This window comes from Helicoverpa armigera, chromosome 6 (assembly GCF_030705265.1).
Source record: "Helicoverpa armigera isolate CAAS_96S chromosome 6, ASM3070526v1, whole genome shotgun sequence".
Classification (NCBI taxonomy): domain Eukaryota; kingdom Metazoa; phylum Arthropoda; class Insecta; order Lepidoptera; family Noctuidae; genus Helicoverpa; species Helicoverpa armigera.
In genome coordinates, this window is record NC_087125.1 from 9,235,642 (window position 1) to 9,247,745 (window position 12,104).

Genomic DNA, 12,104 nt, shown 5'->3' on the forward strand with positions numbered 1-12,104 from the left:
TTTCTCACATTTCAAATGAAGGAGATAAGTTTCCTTAAAACCATTGTAGGAACATAATACTTATAATAAATCTATTTGTATCTTAAAGACAAAATTAACAACTTATGCTAACTTACAGTTAAAATATTAACAATTTACAATACTATGTACAGGAACATTATTATAAGAGGCCACTGAAGGCGTTGACGGCTTGTTGGTGTTGAGCGTCGAAGTACTGCTTGCACTCCGACATGTCGTTTGGCGTGAAGGCGCAGTCTGAGTAGTTCCATCCCTGCATGTCTAAGTTAGTCTGCGTGCAATCTGGTCCGTATCTATAATACCTCTGGTCCTGCATGTCCATGCCGGGTGATGTTCTCTCAGTGGTGTAGTATTGTGCCTCTTCGGGGTAATAAGCTTGAGGAATGTACGCCTGTTGATCGCAGTACGCCTCAGTCTGCTGGTATCCGCCGAACAGTTCCGGGGAGGGGGTTTCGCTAGACTCCGAGCCGCCGGCAGCTCTTTGCCAGTCCAACCAGTACGCTTCCTCAGGCCTGGAGTTTTCGCTGTTGAGGTCTGCGAACGTTGGCGGTGATTCTAAGGTGTGTTCTTCTAAGGGGAAGTCCAATCTGATGGGTTGGTCGAGTTGGAAGATTTCCTCAGGGTGGAAGATGTCGTCAGCAGGCAGCGCGGTGGGGTCGTAGTGTTGTTGCGGCTGCAGCGGAGGCCCCGGGGGTGCGGGCGGGGCGTAGGCCTGGTACTGCGCCTCTTGTGGGGTCCACGCCGTCGTCGCGTAGCTCTCCGGCGTCTGCTCGGGGCGCCACCGACATGAGCACTCGAATGGCCCACAGGTGCATGTTAGTTGAACTGTTGCAGAAAGAAAAAAGGATATGTGTTAGTTTGATTCTACAATCTCATATATTTGGCTCTTCATTTGCTAAGACTTAGATGCTGCTTAGCGATTTTAGAAATTGATCATAAAAGAAACTCACCTCTTTGGTTATCCGGTATGAGCGGCGGGGGTTGTGGATGTGGGTTGCAGACTTTCTGCGCCATTTGTTTATCAGGCTTCACGGTTAGTATCTTGTCAGCTATGGCTGCTTCTCTGGCCAGCAGTAGCGCTAGACCCCTCACTCTCCGGCCAGCGCCGAGTGACCGGCGCACTTCACTGGCTCCTTTAGCCTCGGGTCGCGGGTGATCGTGCGCACCTTTAGCTTGGAAGAAGATGGCGTGTTCTGTGTGACGCCAGAAGTGTGTGACGGGGTAGCCGCAGTGTCCTCGACACGGTAAGACTTCTAAACGCCCACCATTGCACAGTCTGTTTGGACATGGTTTGCCTGTTGAACAAATGAAAAACGTGAGTTGTGACAGACCGGATTGCTGATTGGTGTTTCGTATTCATTGGAAAGAGAGAAGACAGGTTTAGATATAAATTATTTCAATATTAAGTGGATCTATGAATCGTTATTCCAATGCAAGATAGTCCCAAGTCAATTACCTTGTTGCTTTTTCCTGGCCTTATCACAAATGGCAGGTCTAAGATGCACTCTCGAGCCATCAGGTAGGCGGCATCTTTGGGAGCAGACCAGAACTCCTAGGCAGCTCTTCTTGAGTATATGGACGTTGTGGTTGTTGGTGTTCCGCATGGCCCAGCCCGAGGCGTGTCTCCGCGCCTCCTCGCAGGCGGGCGGGTAGACGCGGCGCACGTGGCCGTCGCACCACTCGCCGAACGCGTCGAACGCGGCCACGCGCGGAACAACCGCGTCGTTTATGTCCCAGTCCGGTGTTTGGCCCTCCGACATGTCCGTGCGACTGCTGGTGCTGCAGGAAGAGGAAATTATAAAATAGTTGTAATGGTTTATTGTTTTATATAAGGTATTAACAATATAAAATTAGGTATGCTACCTAGTCACAAGATCTAAATCCCTTGATTTAGTTCCTATACAGTGCAATTTCTAATTCAATTGCAAAAAAATCTTAAACAAAATAACTTAAGATTTGCCCTTTTTTAACAAATAGGCAATGTTAGATAATAATAAGTACCTACCGAAATATCTACTTATACCTATGTGTAAAAACATCTAGGTGAATCTACACTCATATCTAACACGTAGTTAATAAATCCACACACATACCAAACTAAAGTATTAGTAAGTAATCTTTTGTTGAAGTTGTGTCTCTATAAAAGCAAACATCCAAATCGCGGAGAAAGCTCGGTTCCCCCTCGCAAGTCCTCGTTGAGCCAATTGCTTCAGAATTACACCGTCTGAAGGGGCGGCGCGCCTTAATTGGGCAAATAACTTTGTGTAGATATCCACTTACGAGGGAGTAAGTAAATAGACGATGAGTCTTTGAACATGTTTTTGGATTGTGTATCTACAAAATGGGAAGATCAACGTTTGAGAAATCACGACGCAGTTTTTGAATGCAATAATTTAAATCGGTAGGTAGGTACCTAGTTACCTAAGCTTTTTAAACCATTAAGGGCATTCATGTTTTTTATTTATTTAGGTACCTACATACTTACTTACTGTCAACAGTGTAAGTAGAATTATTTAACAATTTATTGAATACGACTCCACTAATGGTGTTTAAAATTTTACTTATGTGTCTTAAATGGCCATTTTCACAAAAAGCTTAGCTATTCTTGCTTTCTGTTAGCTCTGTTACATCCTTTTTATCATCCCACTGCTGGGCACAGGCCTCCTCTCACACGAAGAAGGATTGAGCTTTAATCACCACGCTTGCTCAATGCGGGTTGGTGATTTCAGACTTTATAGTCCAGGTTTCCTCGAGATGTTTTCCTTCACCTTTTTATCAGCCATTGGTGTCTAAGATATACTTAGAAAGTACACACAAACTTAGGAAAGTTGCATTGGTACCTACTTGCCTGATCTGGATTTGAACCCACACCCTCATACTCATTCTTGCTTATCCATTGCAATATATAATTCTCCTAAGTTTTCATCTAACTATGCTCTTTAACAGTTCTTTAAATTTGACTTACTAACAAAGCGCAGTATTTTTGCCTATTCAAAACAAGCTAGCGGCCTAATGCGGCAACAAAGCGGTCGACGTCACGGTTTCAATAAGTTCCAATTAAATTCAATTGAGACCCTCCTGCACCTTCCCCAACCCTGACCGGTTTGTCTTCTCGTATATTACGTGCTTCAATATCTGTATTTATGGTTAACTGTCTATCTATATCTATACTATTATAATGAGGAAAACTTTTTTTATTTGTTTGTTTGTTTAATAGATTTACTCAAAAACTACCGGACCCATTAAACAATTCTTTCACCATTAGAATGCTACATTATCTGCGAGTAACATAGGCTATATTTTATCCTGGTACGAAAAGTAGTTACCAAGGGACGCGGACTATTAAGTAGATGGTTTATGTGAAGTTTGCACAAAATCGTCGAGCGGTTCTTAATTTATCACATTTTTGTAACAAAGTGGTGGATTTTATACGTAGCGGAGCACGTACGGAGCGGCGCCGGGCCAAAAGTCTATTACCTACACAAGTTTTTATTTACATAGGTATTCATAAGTAACAACTTCATAATGACTATTTAGGTACCATTATGTTTATATTTATTTTTAAAGCGTAGTTATAATTCTATTAATGTTCGATTAAGTAATTATAATTATTATAATATCCTAGTACCTAAGGCAAGTTTTTACGATGATGGTACCTACGGTCCGGTTTTAAAGTTTATTTATCATTTTTATTAGGTAGTTATCAATTAATTATGGTAAATAGGTAATATGTTCTGGTATTAATTTAATTATGCTGTTGGTTATGCAAGAGGATATAAAAATCTGAAGTTAACTACTTATAGGAAAAAATGTGTTTTGTGCTGTAAGATTTTGCATGCCCCATAGATTTCAAAAAAATTGTTAGATCCGGGCTTAGTTCCTATCTTAGTGCTTACTTGCTTCATAACTTAGTGTTAGAAAAATAAATATTAGTTATTAGAAATAGTTGGACCTGGATTTTAATCCAGGTAGTTTTAATGACGTGTAAGTAGAAAATGGTCGGAGGATTGGTTATTTATTTTTGGCTGTTGCCTTTACGAAATAAGTAATAGATATAGAAAAAAGGTATCTAAGTACCTACGCCAGCAGTTGATCAAAAAGAAAAAAATATACCTAAGTAGGTCATAATAAAATTTAAAAATTAAACTCTAAAGATGCACGTAAGGAAATGCTAGTTTTTTTTCAGATTACTTAAGTATTCAATTTAAACCTTGTACCCATTGATAAATATAACGATGGTATCCATAATACAGGTGTTATTTCACCAATTTAAAGTCAAAATAAAGTAAATAGAAAACAAGTAAGTAAATCTAGACACACGGCAGTGTGTCCGCCAAGTTCGATCTCACTTCTTTTATAGGTGAAGCATTCCCATATTATCGAACTTGGCAGTCTTTCACATTTTTGTTTTGGGTGGTAAATATTTTCAAAACGTTCATTTTGCAGAAAATTTCGTATCTACGTTAGAATTTGGCGCAGCGTGAGGTTTTTTCAATAGGTATATTTACTGACTTGCTTTTTCTTAAAATAAATAAAATAATGAATAATGAAAAGTCGGGGAAATCTGGTCTCTATTTTTGGGAATCTTTGAAATTGCCTGTAAACGTAGCCACTACTACTAGCTAAGCAAGTAGGTATCTGTACTTAGGTAAGTTACAAAGGAGATACTTCAGTCTACATTATGGTAAAAAAATTGACCTCAAAAATTACTAATAAGGAAAATAAATACTCACAGGATAACCATCTCCGAAAAGATGCAAATGCTTCACAATCACAATGCAGTTATTTTGTCCACTGTCGTATAACTATCACTGTCAATCAAACCACTGCACTCGTCAACGTTTGTCGCGAAATATGATATTGTTTGTGCTACACATCTACACACGTCGAAAGCTTATAGCCCACTAACTTCAACAACAAAAATAAACATAGGGATGATGTGCCCCACCATCCCGCGAGGTGGGGACGACCGCCAACCAATCACCAGGCCCCAGACCCACGACACCGCCTCCCGACCAATCACAACACACAGCTGAACACCAATGACAGTTTCCCAAAATGATACGTTTTTATTTTTCAGGTAAAAATGGGAATTTTCAGTTCGCTGCCATTTTTAGAATATCGTTATCAGTTGTAATGTTAGGAACGTACTTTGCGAATGTTAAGTACTATGCGATGTGGTTGCTAAGCTTACTTTGTAAGTACCTATCTGTTACGTTTATAATACTTAGCAGGGTTTTCTATTATAGGAAAATAGGAAAATGTGCAGTAGGTATTAGTAGCGGATTGTGTAATGTTTCACAAAATATTTAGCTTATGACTAATGTAGGTCTTTCCTGGGTGTTTTAGGTTGTTGAAGTTATTTTTCAGTTTCAGATGTAATTTTCCTTACAAATGTTTCACGTTTCGTACACATGTCTTTATATATAATTTTTTGAAGTATTTCTTTGGGTTTGGTTAATTATTTGAAAGGAGAGCTATAGTATTCAACGTGAAATTCATTTGTAGTAAAAAATATCTACGTATGCAGAGTCCCTTCAGCTACGGTAGAGGGTAGAGCTAAGTCAATTAATTTAGGCATATTTTGTGTGTTTCTAACTACATACCTACCTATAGGTACGTATAACTAAACGTAAATATGGAAAAATCAATAAATAACTTTGTATCTGAATAAGAAAAAAGACTAAAAAATAAACGATTAGGTAGTTATCTAAATACCTATACTCAAAATATTTTTCGCCAAGGATAGGCATCTTTTTTTAGTTAGGTACTTAAATGTAACGTTACATACCTATAGCTACCTACTTTTTACTAGTGCGACTCCTGAGTCTACCTAACTTTGTATCCTTCGATTCGCTTCGATTACCTATACCTATCTGTCAGTATCTATCAATTTTTTTGCAAGAATTGCCTACTACAGGAGAAAATTATATAGGTTCTGCATTTTCTATTTTATATATCAAAAGTGCAGCTGTAACTACTTATTCAATGAAATAACATGATATATAAGGTACTGAGCTCAAGATGTGAACTGTGGAGCGTACCTACAATAAAATAAGGCAGGGTACGCAATGCGGGCGCACGTTGCGCTCGCGCATTCGATGGGAAACTTTCTAACTGTTGTGTTGCAAATAATAAGTATGTGGGGAGTAATATGTACCTAGCTGTATTTTTTCTTTCAATGTTAACTTACGTAAATTAATATCATGCCTTTTTTAAATAGTCTAGCACTGTATCTTTTGTGAATTTTATCCTAAAGTTTTACGCCAAGACTTACTTATTTGGAACTCTATAAAAAGTCTGCGTAAAAAAATAGCGGCCGAGTTTTGTAGGAATTAAGGAATTTGTGTAGCGAAACTATTTGCGAAAGCTTTCTTTCTATATAAATAATTGTATTATTTAAATCTTTTGTTTACCTGAACACCGACGAATTAACGAACGCAGTCCAGCGACAAAGTGATATCTTAATCCTTTGTTAATCCGACTTCGGGAGCTTGGATTAATTTAATCTTCATACTAAATCCTTTTAGAACTTAGTTTATTTTTGTAGCGAACTTGAAGATTAAAGAGATTAAAGCTTATTTAGATGCTTGTTAGAAAACCAAAGAAATTCATATTAATATTCGTACATATTAGTCTTATGGCGTCTTGGTTTTCCCCGCTGAAGATGAAGTGTGGTGGGACTTGGGTACTAAGGAACCAATGAGGTGGAAATGATAGGTAGGAATTGTTTACCGTGCGTGGTAATGTAACCTTCTGTTTAAATAAATCCGAAAAGTTTGATAAAAAATAAATAATTACCTACGTATAATTGTTTATTGCACCTAGGCACTTACTTCCCTAGCACTCCCTGAAATGCACTTATGTAAGTCGAAAGTACATTTTCTGAAGTCGTAAGTAAAATTCGTATTGTCTGTAAAATGGGATCAGAATCATCAAAAAAGGCCCCGTGGTGACGATGCGGCCTGTTTTGAAAGCTAGCAATTTTTTCTAATGCCCTAATCTAATTTCACCAAACTTTACAGTCTCCGTCCTATTGTTATTTACGGTATTAAGTGTAACGGTGGCACCGTACTAACAATTTGGCTTAATCTGATCAATTGTCTTCATTTTAATCTGTGTTTAGTTAAACAGAGGTCCGTTTAATCCAGGATTTGGAGATTGTTATCGTTTCGGAGTTTCGGAATCTATTTTAGGATTTAGACCGGTAAAACTTCAGGGCGATTTTGTATCTTAGGGTTGGAAACTAGAACACGTTGAGACTGGTTTAACTTTTTATACTGTTGCTGGCCGGGATCTTGTAAAGGGTTAAAGCTTTTTCGTATGCTAAGCAGATTAAATGGAAACCCAAAACATTTGTGTTTTGGAAGTTTCTGCTTTCCAGATTTGTAGTAATCTCTTTAGGTCGGTATTTTGCTTTCTATTTTTTGTTGACACTGCGGTGACTGATGATGACAAAATCTTAAGGTATTACCAGACAGTACCTATCTCGTTCTGCTTTAAAACCACTTTGAAATTAAGACCACGAGTATTGTATAATGATTGGTGGAGAGGCAGTCCCCTCTAGTTGTCGCCTGGTCACCAATTGTCGCCCATGAATCGAGTTCGCGAACAATTTGCGTCCCGTCCCTAAGGAAATGGTCAATTCGCAAAATTACATACAGTTCCTGCCTAGCACTACAAGAAGGTTCTTGAAAGACCCCAAATACATGAGTTAATTTGGCTGTAGCATGAGAAACTTGTCAATATGGGAGTCGTCTAATCTCTCTTCAATTTGGTATCTAAACGTGTGAAAAATTTAGGCTTTGATTTACTTTGTTTTTGGGATGAAGTTTCTGTGTTGGAGCATGTAAGTTTTTGTACTAAAATAAGCTCAGTTTATATCCTTGTGAACATTCTAAGCTTTGTGCTTTCAAAAATCCCGTGCAGTGAACAATTAACGAACTAGCAACTGGCTCGGGTCGTGGCTTCTGACTTGCGGCGACGTCACACAACTTGTACTGAGCTACTTCGCGACTTCACTTTGTGGGGGATGCTTATCTTTGCCAAGTTGAAGCCAGTCCTATCCTAGATACCTCTGTGTATGGATGACTAGTCACTCATTGTAGGTATTATTAGGTCGTCATAGTATTTTTGACGTAGATATGTATATTTTGGTCTAATTTCCATCTTTTGGTGGCCGTTCACCGAAATAAAATTAGGCTTTCCGAAATTAATATCTCTAATGCTTCAATTACATTATCAGATCGAAATTATTTATAAAGCATTTACTTAACTATTTCAGGTTTTGTGACAAATAAAAGTAAGAGCAAGACTCGAGTTGAAATAAACTAAGGTAAACGCGGGTGAAGTCGTCATGCCCCAATAGTCGTCAATTAATCTTAAAACTTTTATTATTATTCTCTACTGAACTTAAAATGGGCCGGTTTATATATCAACATATTCTTGATAATATATTGCACAATTGAAATAACAATACGGGGTTTTAACAGTCACGGCTTCTAAGATATGTTATTTCAAACGTGTGTGCCCTAGCAAAATCGTTTTTTCGTGAAGTTCAGCTGTCAAAAGTGAAACTCAGCACGTGGTTTTGTGTTTTGATTTACATAACTCCAGTGGGGTCTGTGGTATGTTTCTTTGTTCAATTAGATAGTTAAGTTTATTTGCTAGCGATGTAATATGCAATTTGGAATACTTTTAACATAGAAGATATATTTTTTTAATGTGACATCTATTGGTACTTCAAAACTCCCATTTGACCCAAAACCCGTCAATTTTACAATTATTATGACGACTACTGGGACATTCTCAAAAGTTGCACCTAAACTCGTCATAATGAGGATATTTTGTGTTTTACAGTACAAAATGCGAATAAATAGCTAATATCGGGACTTTTACAAAATTGATAACTGTCTAGAACAAACATATTTAAGGTTAAGATTACATTTGTTCATAAAACTGCGTTTCTTTTAAGCTTTTTCTTAGGGGTAAATTTTACTCTGCTGGTTCTAGATGCACGTACACAGTCATGTTATTCGATTCAATTAATATGTTTCTTAATGGTTAAATCCCCTGTTTTCTATAAGTATGCACTTTCTACGAGTGTTTTTTCAGGTATATATTGGCCGCTGTAGGCCTCCGCCGCTGTGGTAAGAGATGTCGCTCTCGTATCGGTCTGTTCAGTCACGAAAGGCGTTGTATCACAGACACCACCACATAAATCGTCTGCAATAGACGAAATGGCCGTTGACCAGGCCTCCGCCATTTGATTAAGATCTACCGCTTTGGGTACAAGTAGGTCTAGCACTAGCCTTTACACTTGGATTACAATTTGTGGCAAACAAAAATTGACTGTTCTTACACTATGCTTTTTGTTCGAAATAACTGCATTTCGTTATGCGTATTGTACCGCGTCTTCCTAACGTGCCTTAATAGCGCCTGTATAAAAATTGACATTCAACTAGTTTTGACGCAAAAATATTAAAATCAGTTTTAAAACTAAGATGACATAGCTTCCATCGCTGTCACTTCTTTGCTTGTCGTATTCGATATTGATGGGTAAAGAGTAATCTTAAGTAAGATTTTTTATTTGAAATTGACTGTATTTAGTGATTGCATGATCGTAATTTTAATAGCAGATCATGACTGAAAGAAACTACAAGCAAGAGGGCATTTTAAAAGTCATAAAAGCTGTAAATCACGGGGCCCACACACAACATCAGATGCAGCAAAAAAATTTTAAACGCCCTTTTAAGACAACTTTAATGAAATGGTGACACAAAACCGACGATTATCCCTGTATATACTAAAGAAATGAACCCAAGGACAATCTCCGGTTCTGTGCTAAAGTATTGCTAACTATGGAGGAAAACTACTTGGGCTATTGCGTTGCGAGGGATGTTGGTTGGATATAGGAAACTATAGGAACTATGGCACCTGGAAAAAAGTCGTGGTGGCCTGGTGGGCCAAGAATCAACCTCTCAAGTATGAGGGCGCGGGTTCGATTCCAGGTCAGGCAAGTACCAACGCAACTTTTCTAAGTTTGTATGTACTTTCTAAGTATATCCTGCAATGACACCAATGACTGTGTTTCGGATGGCATGTTAAACTGTAGGTCCCGGCTATCCTTGAACATCCTTGGCAGTCGTTACGGGTAGTCAAAATTCAGTAAGTCTCACACCAGTCTAACCAAGGGGTATTGGGTTGCCTGGGTAACTGGGTTGAGGAGGTCAGATAGGCAGTCGCTTCTTGTAAAGTACTGGTACTCGGCTGAATCCGGTTAGACTGGAAGCTGACCCCAACATAGTTGGGAAAAAAGGCTCGGAGGATGATGATGATGAGGAACTATGGCACCTGCCGATGACAATGTATAAAATACATGTTAAAATGGCAGGTGGAGACTCGCCACCTCACTTACAGGGACCCCGGGAATCAGTTGCTAAATCGCAACAAGAGGGCAAAAGGTACATGAGCGGCTGAAGGGTGAGGATACCTCGGCGGATTTCAAACGCAGATCACGCGCTCCCTGTGGGTCCAGCATCACCGGCCTACTCGCCACTTACCACGAGGCACCTACCCTCCGAGCAGGGCTGCTAACCCTGCTCTAGCGACTCCACTCTGGTCGGCCAATGAAGGCAAGCCAAGAGGCGGGAGACCTTCACTCCAGCAGGCCGGAGATGGGGGACAGTATACTCTCCCCGGAGCACTCGGATATATAGCCCCGCGGGGTCGCTACTCCCCGTCATCCACCTCAGATGCCCTGTGGGGCTTATTAGATATTATTATTATTGAGTTTGAACGGTTAGTTGTACCTAGGGCTTTCAAATACCGGATTTTTTCAATTCCGGTATCAATACCGGTATTAAAAATTTTAATACCGTGATCACGTGATCACGGTATTGTCGGTCATGCAAATATTGCAATACTCCAGATATTAAAAGTCGTCGCTCCTTTATGCGTCTTCGAAGTGCTTTTGCAAGATTTAGGCTTAAGTATAAGATAGTAGCTTGACCATCTAACTTCGTCAACATACATTTTAGCGCAATATCCGCTTTTAGTAAATTGGCATCCCGTTTACAAATTTCTAATACAGTTACTTTTACTACAGAAAGGCTGTTGTAAATATTTTTTAATATTGTCAAATCGAATTCGTCTAATTCGAAATCGGAGTTTAATTTTAGATCGATTAAAACTTTTAAAACACAATCCTTTAGTTTCAAAAAGCGTCCAATCACGCTATGAATCCGACACTATGACTAAAAATGAGATTGACTACATCATGACGAACAAGAAGCACATAGAAACGTCTCCGTGATCAATAGGTTTAATACCGGTAGCGATTACCGACTTGTCCGAGGCTCTCTGACAAGTCGGTAACTTCAAGGCCGAACGTTTCCGTCTGATGAAGGCCAAGCTCCGACCAACACTGCTCCAAACCATTTCAGGATCTGAAACGTTCCAGTCAAATTTGGAGAACCGATTTGCCGCCGTGGAAACCACAGCAGACGTTAACCAGAACCATGAATATGTGGTTCGGATCCTCAGGGAGGAAGGTTCGAGATTCTGTAACATGCAGCGTAAGGGCAAGAAATCAAAGCTTTCGGAAGAGACATTAGGGCTTATGAAGAAACGACGTGAAAACCCACCTGTCACTTCGTCAGCTAAGCGGGCTCTAAACCAAGAGATCAACAAGCACGTACGACGCGACCTCCGGTGCTCCAATACTCTAGACATTGAAAGAGCAATTGAGCTGAATCGGGGGTCAAAGGTGTTCGTAAAATCTCTTGGAAGAAGCCACTTGACGAAACTGACCACAACATATGGAGAAGTCATTTCTTCGGTGCCGGCAGTCCTTTCGGAAGTGGAAAACTTCTATGGCCGGTTATACGCATCGCATGCGTCTCGACCTGATCCCGGAAATGAGGATTCTAGAGCCACATTAACACGCCATTTCACCGCCTGCCAGAAGTCAGCGAAATCGAGATCGCTCTGAGACAGCTCAAAAATGGAAAAGCACCTGGCGAGGATGGCATAACAACAGAGCTACTAAAAGCAGGAGGTAAGCCCATACTGGGGGAGCTCCAGAA

At 39.6% G+C, this 12,104-nt stretch overlaps 1 protein-coding gene across 1 annotated transcript; it reads right to left on the reverse strand.

Annotated features, from left to right (window-relative positions):
• Window positions 1-23: 23 nt before the first annotated feature.
• On the reverse strand, window positions 24-5,205 carry LOC126056744 (transcription factor glial cells missing 2). The gene is made up of 4 exons (XM_049850692.2): window positions 4,752-5,205; window positions 1,475-1,797; window positions 969-1,313; window positions 24-843 (listed from the first exon to the last, which is right to left on the reverse strand). Exons 1-4 carry the CDS (start codon window positions 4,760-4,762, stop codon window positions 161-163), a joined length of 1,362 nt encoding a protein of 453 aa, XP_049706649.2. The 5' UTR covers window positions 4,763-5,205; the 3' UTR covers window positions 24-160.
• Between the last annotated feature and the right edge of the window lie 6,899 nt (window positions 5,206-12,104).

Bases quoted from the DNA above. Each gene is read 5' to 3' on its own strand.
- LOC126056744 (XM_049850692.2), bottom strand. The intron at 1,314-1,474 runs GTAATTGACTTG...TTTGTTCAACAG, and splicing joins GGCCAGGAAAAAGCAACAAG to GCAAACCATGTCCAAACAGA. The intron at 844-968 runs GTGAGTTTCTTT...TTTCTGCAACAG, and splicing joins CATACCGGATAACCAAAGAG to TTCAACTAACATGCACCTGT.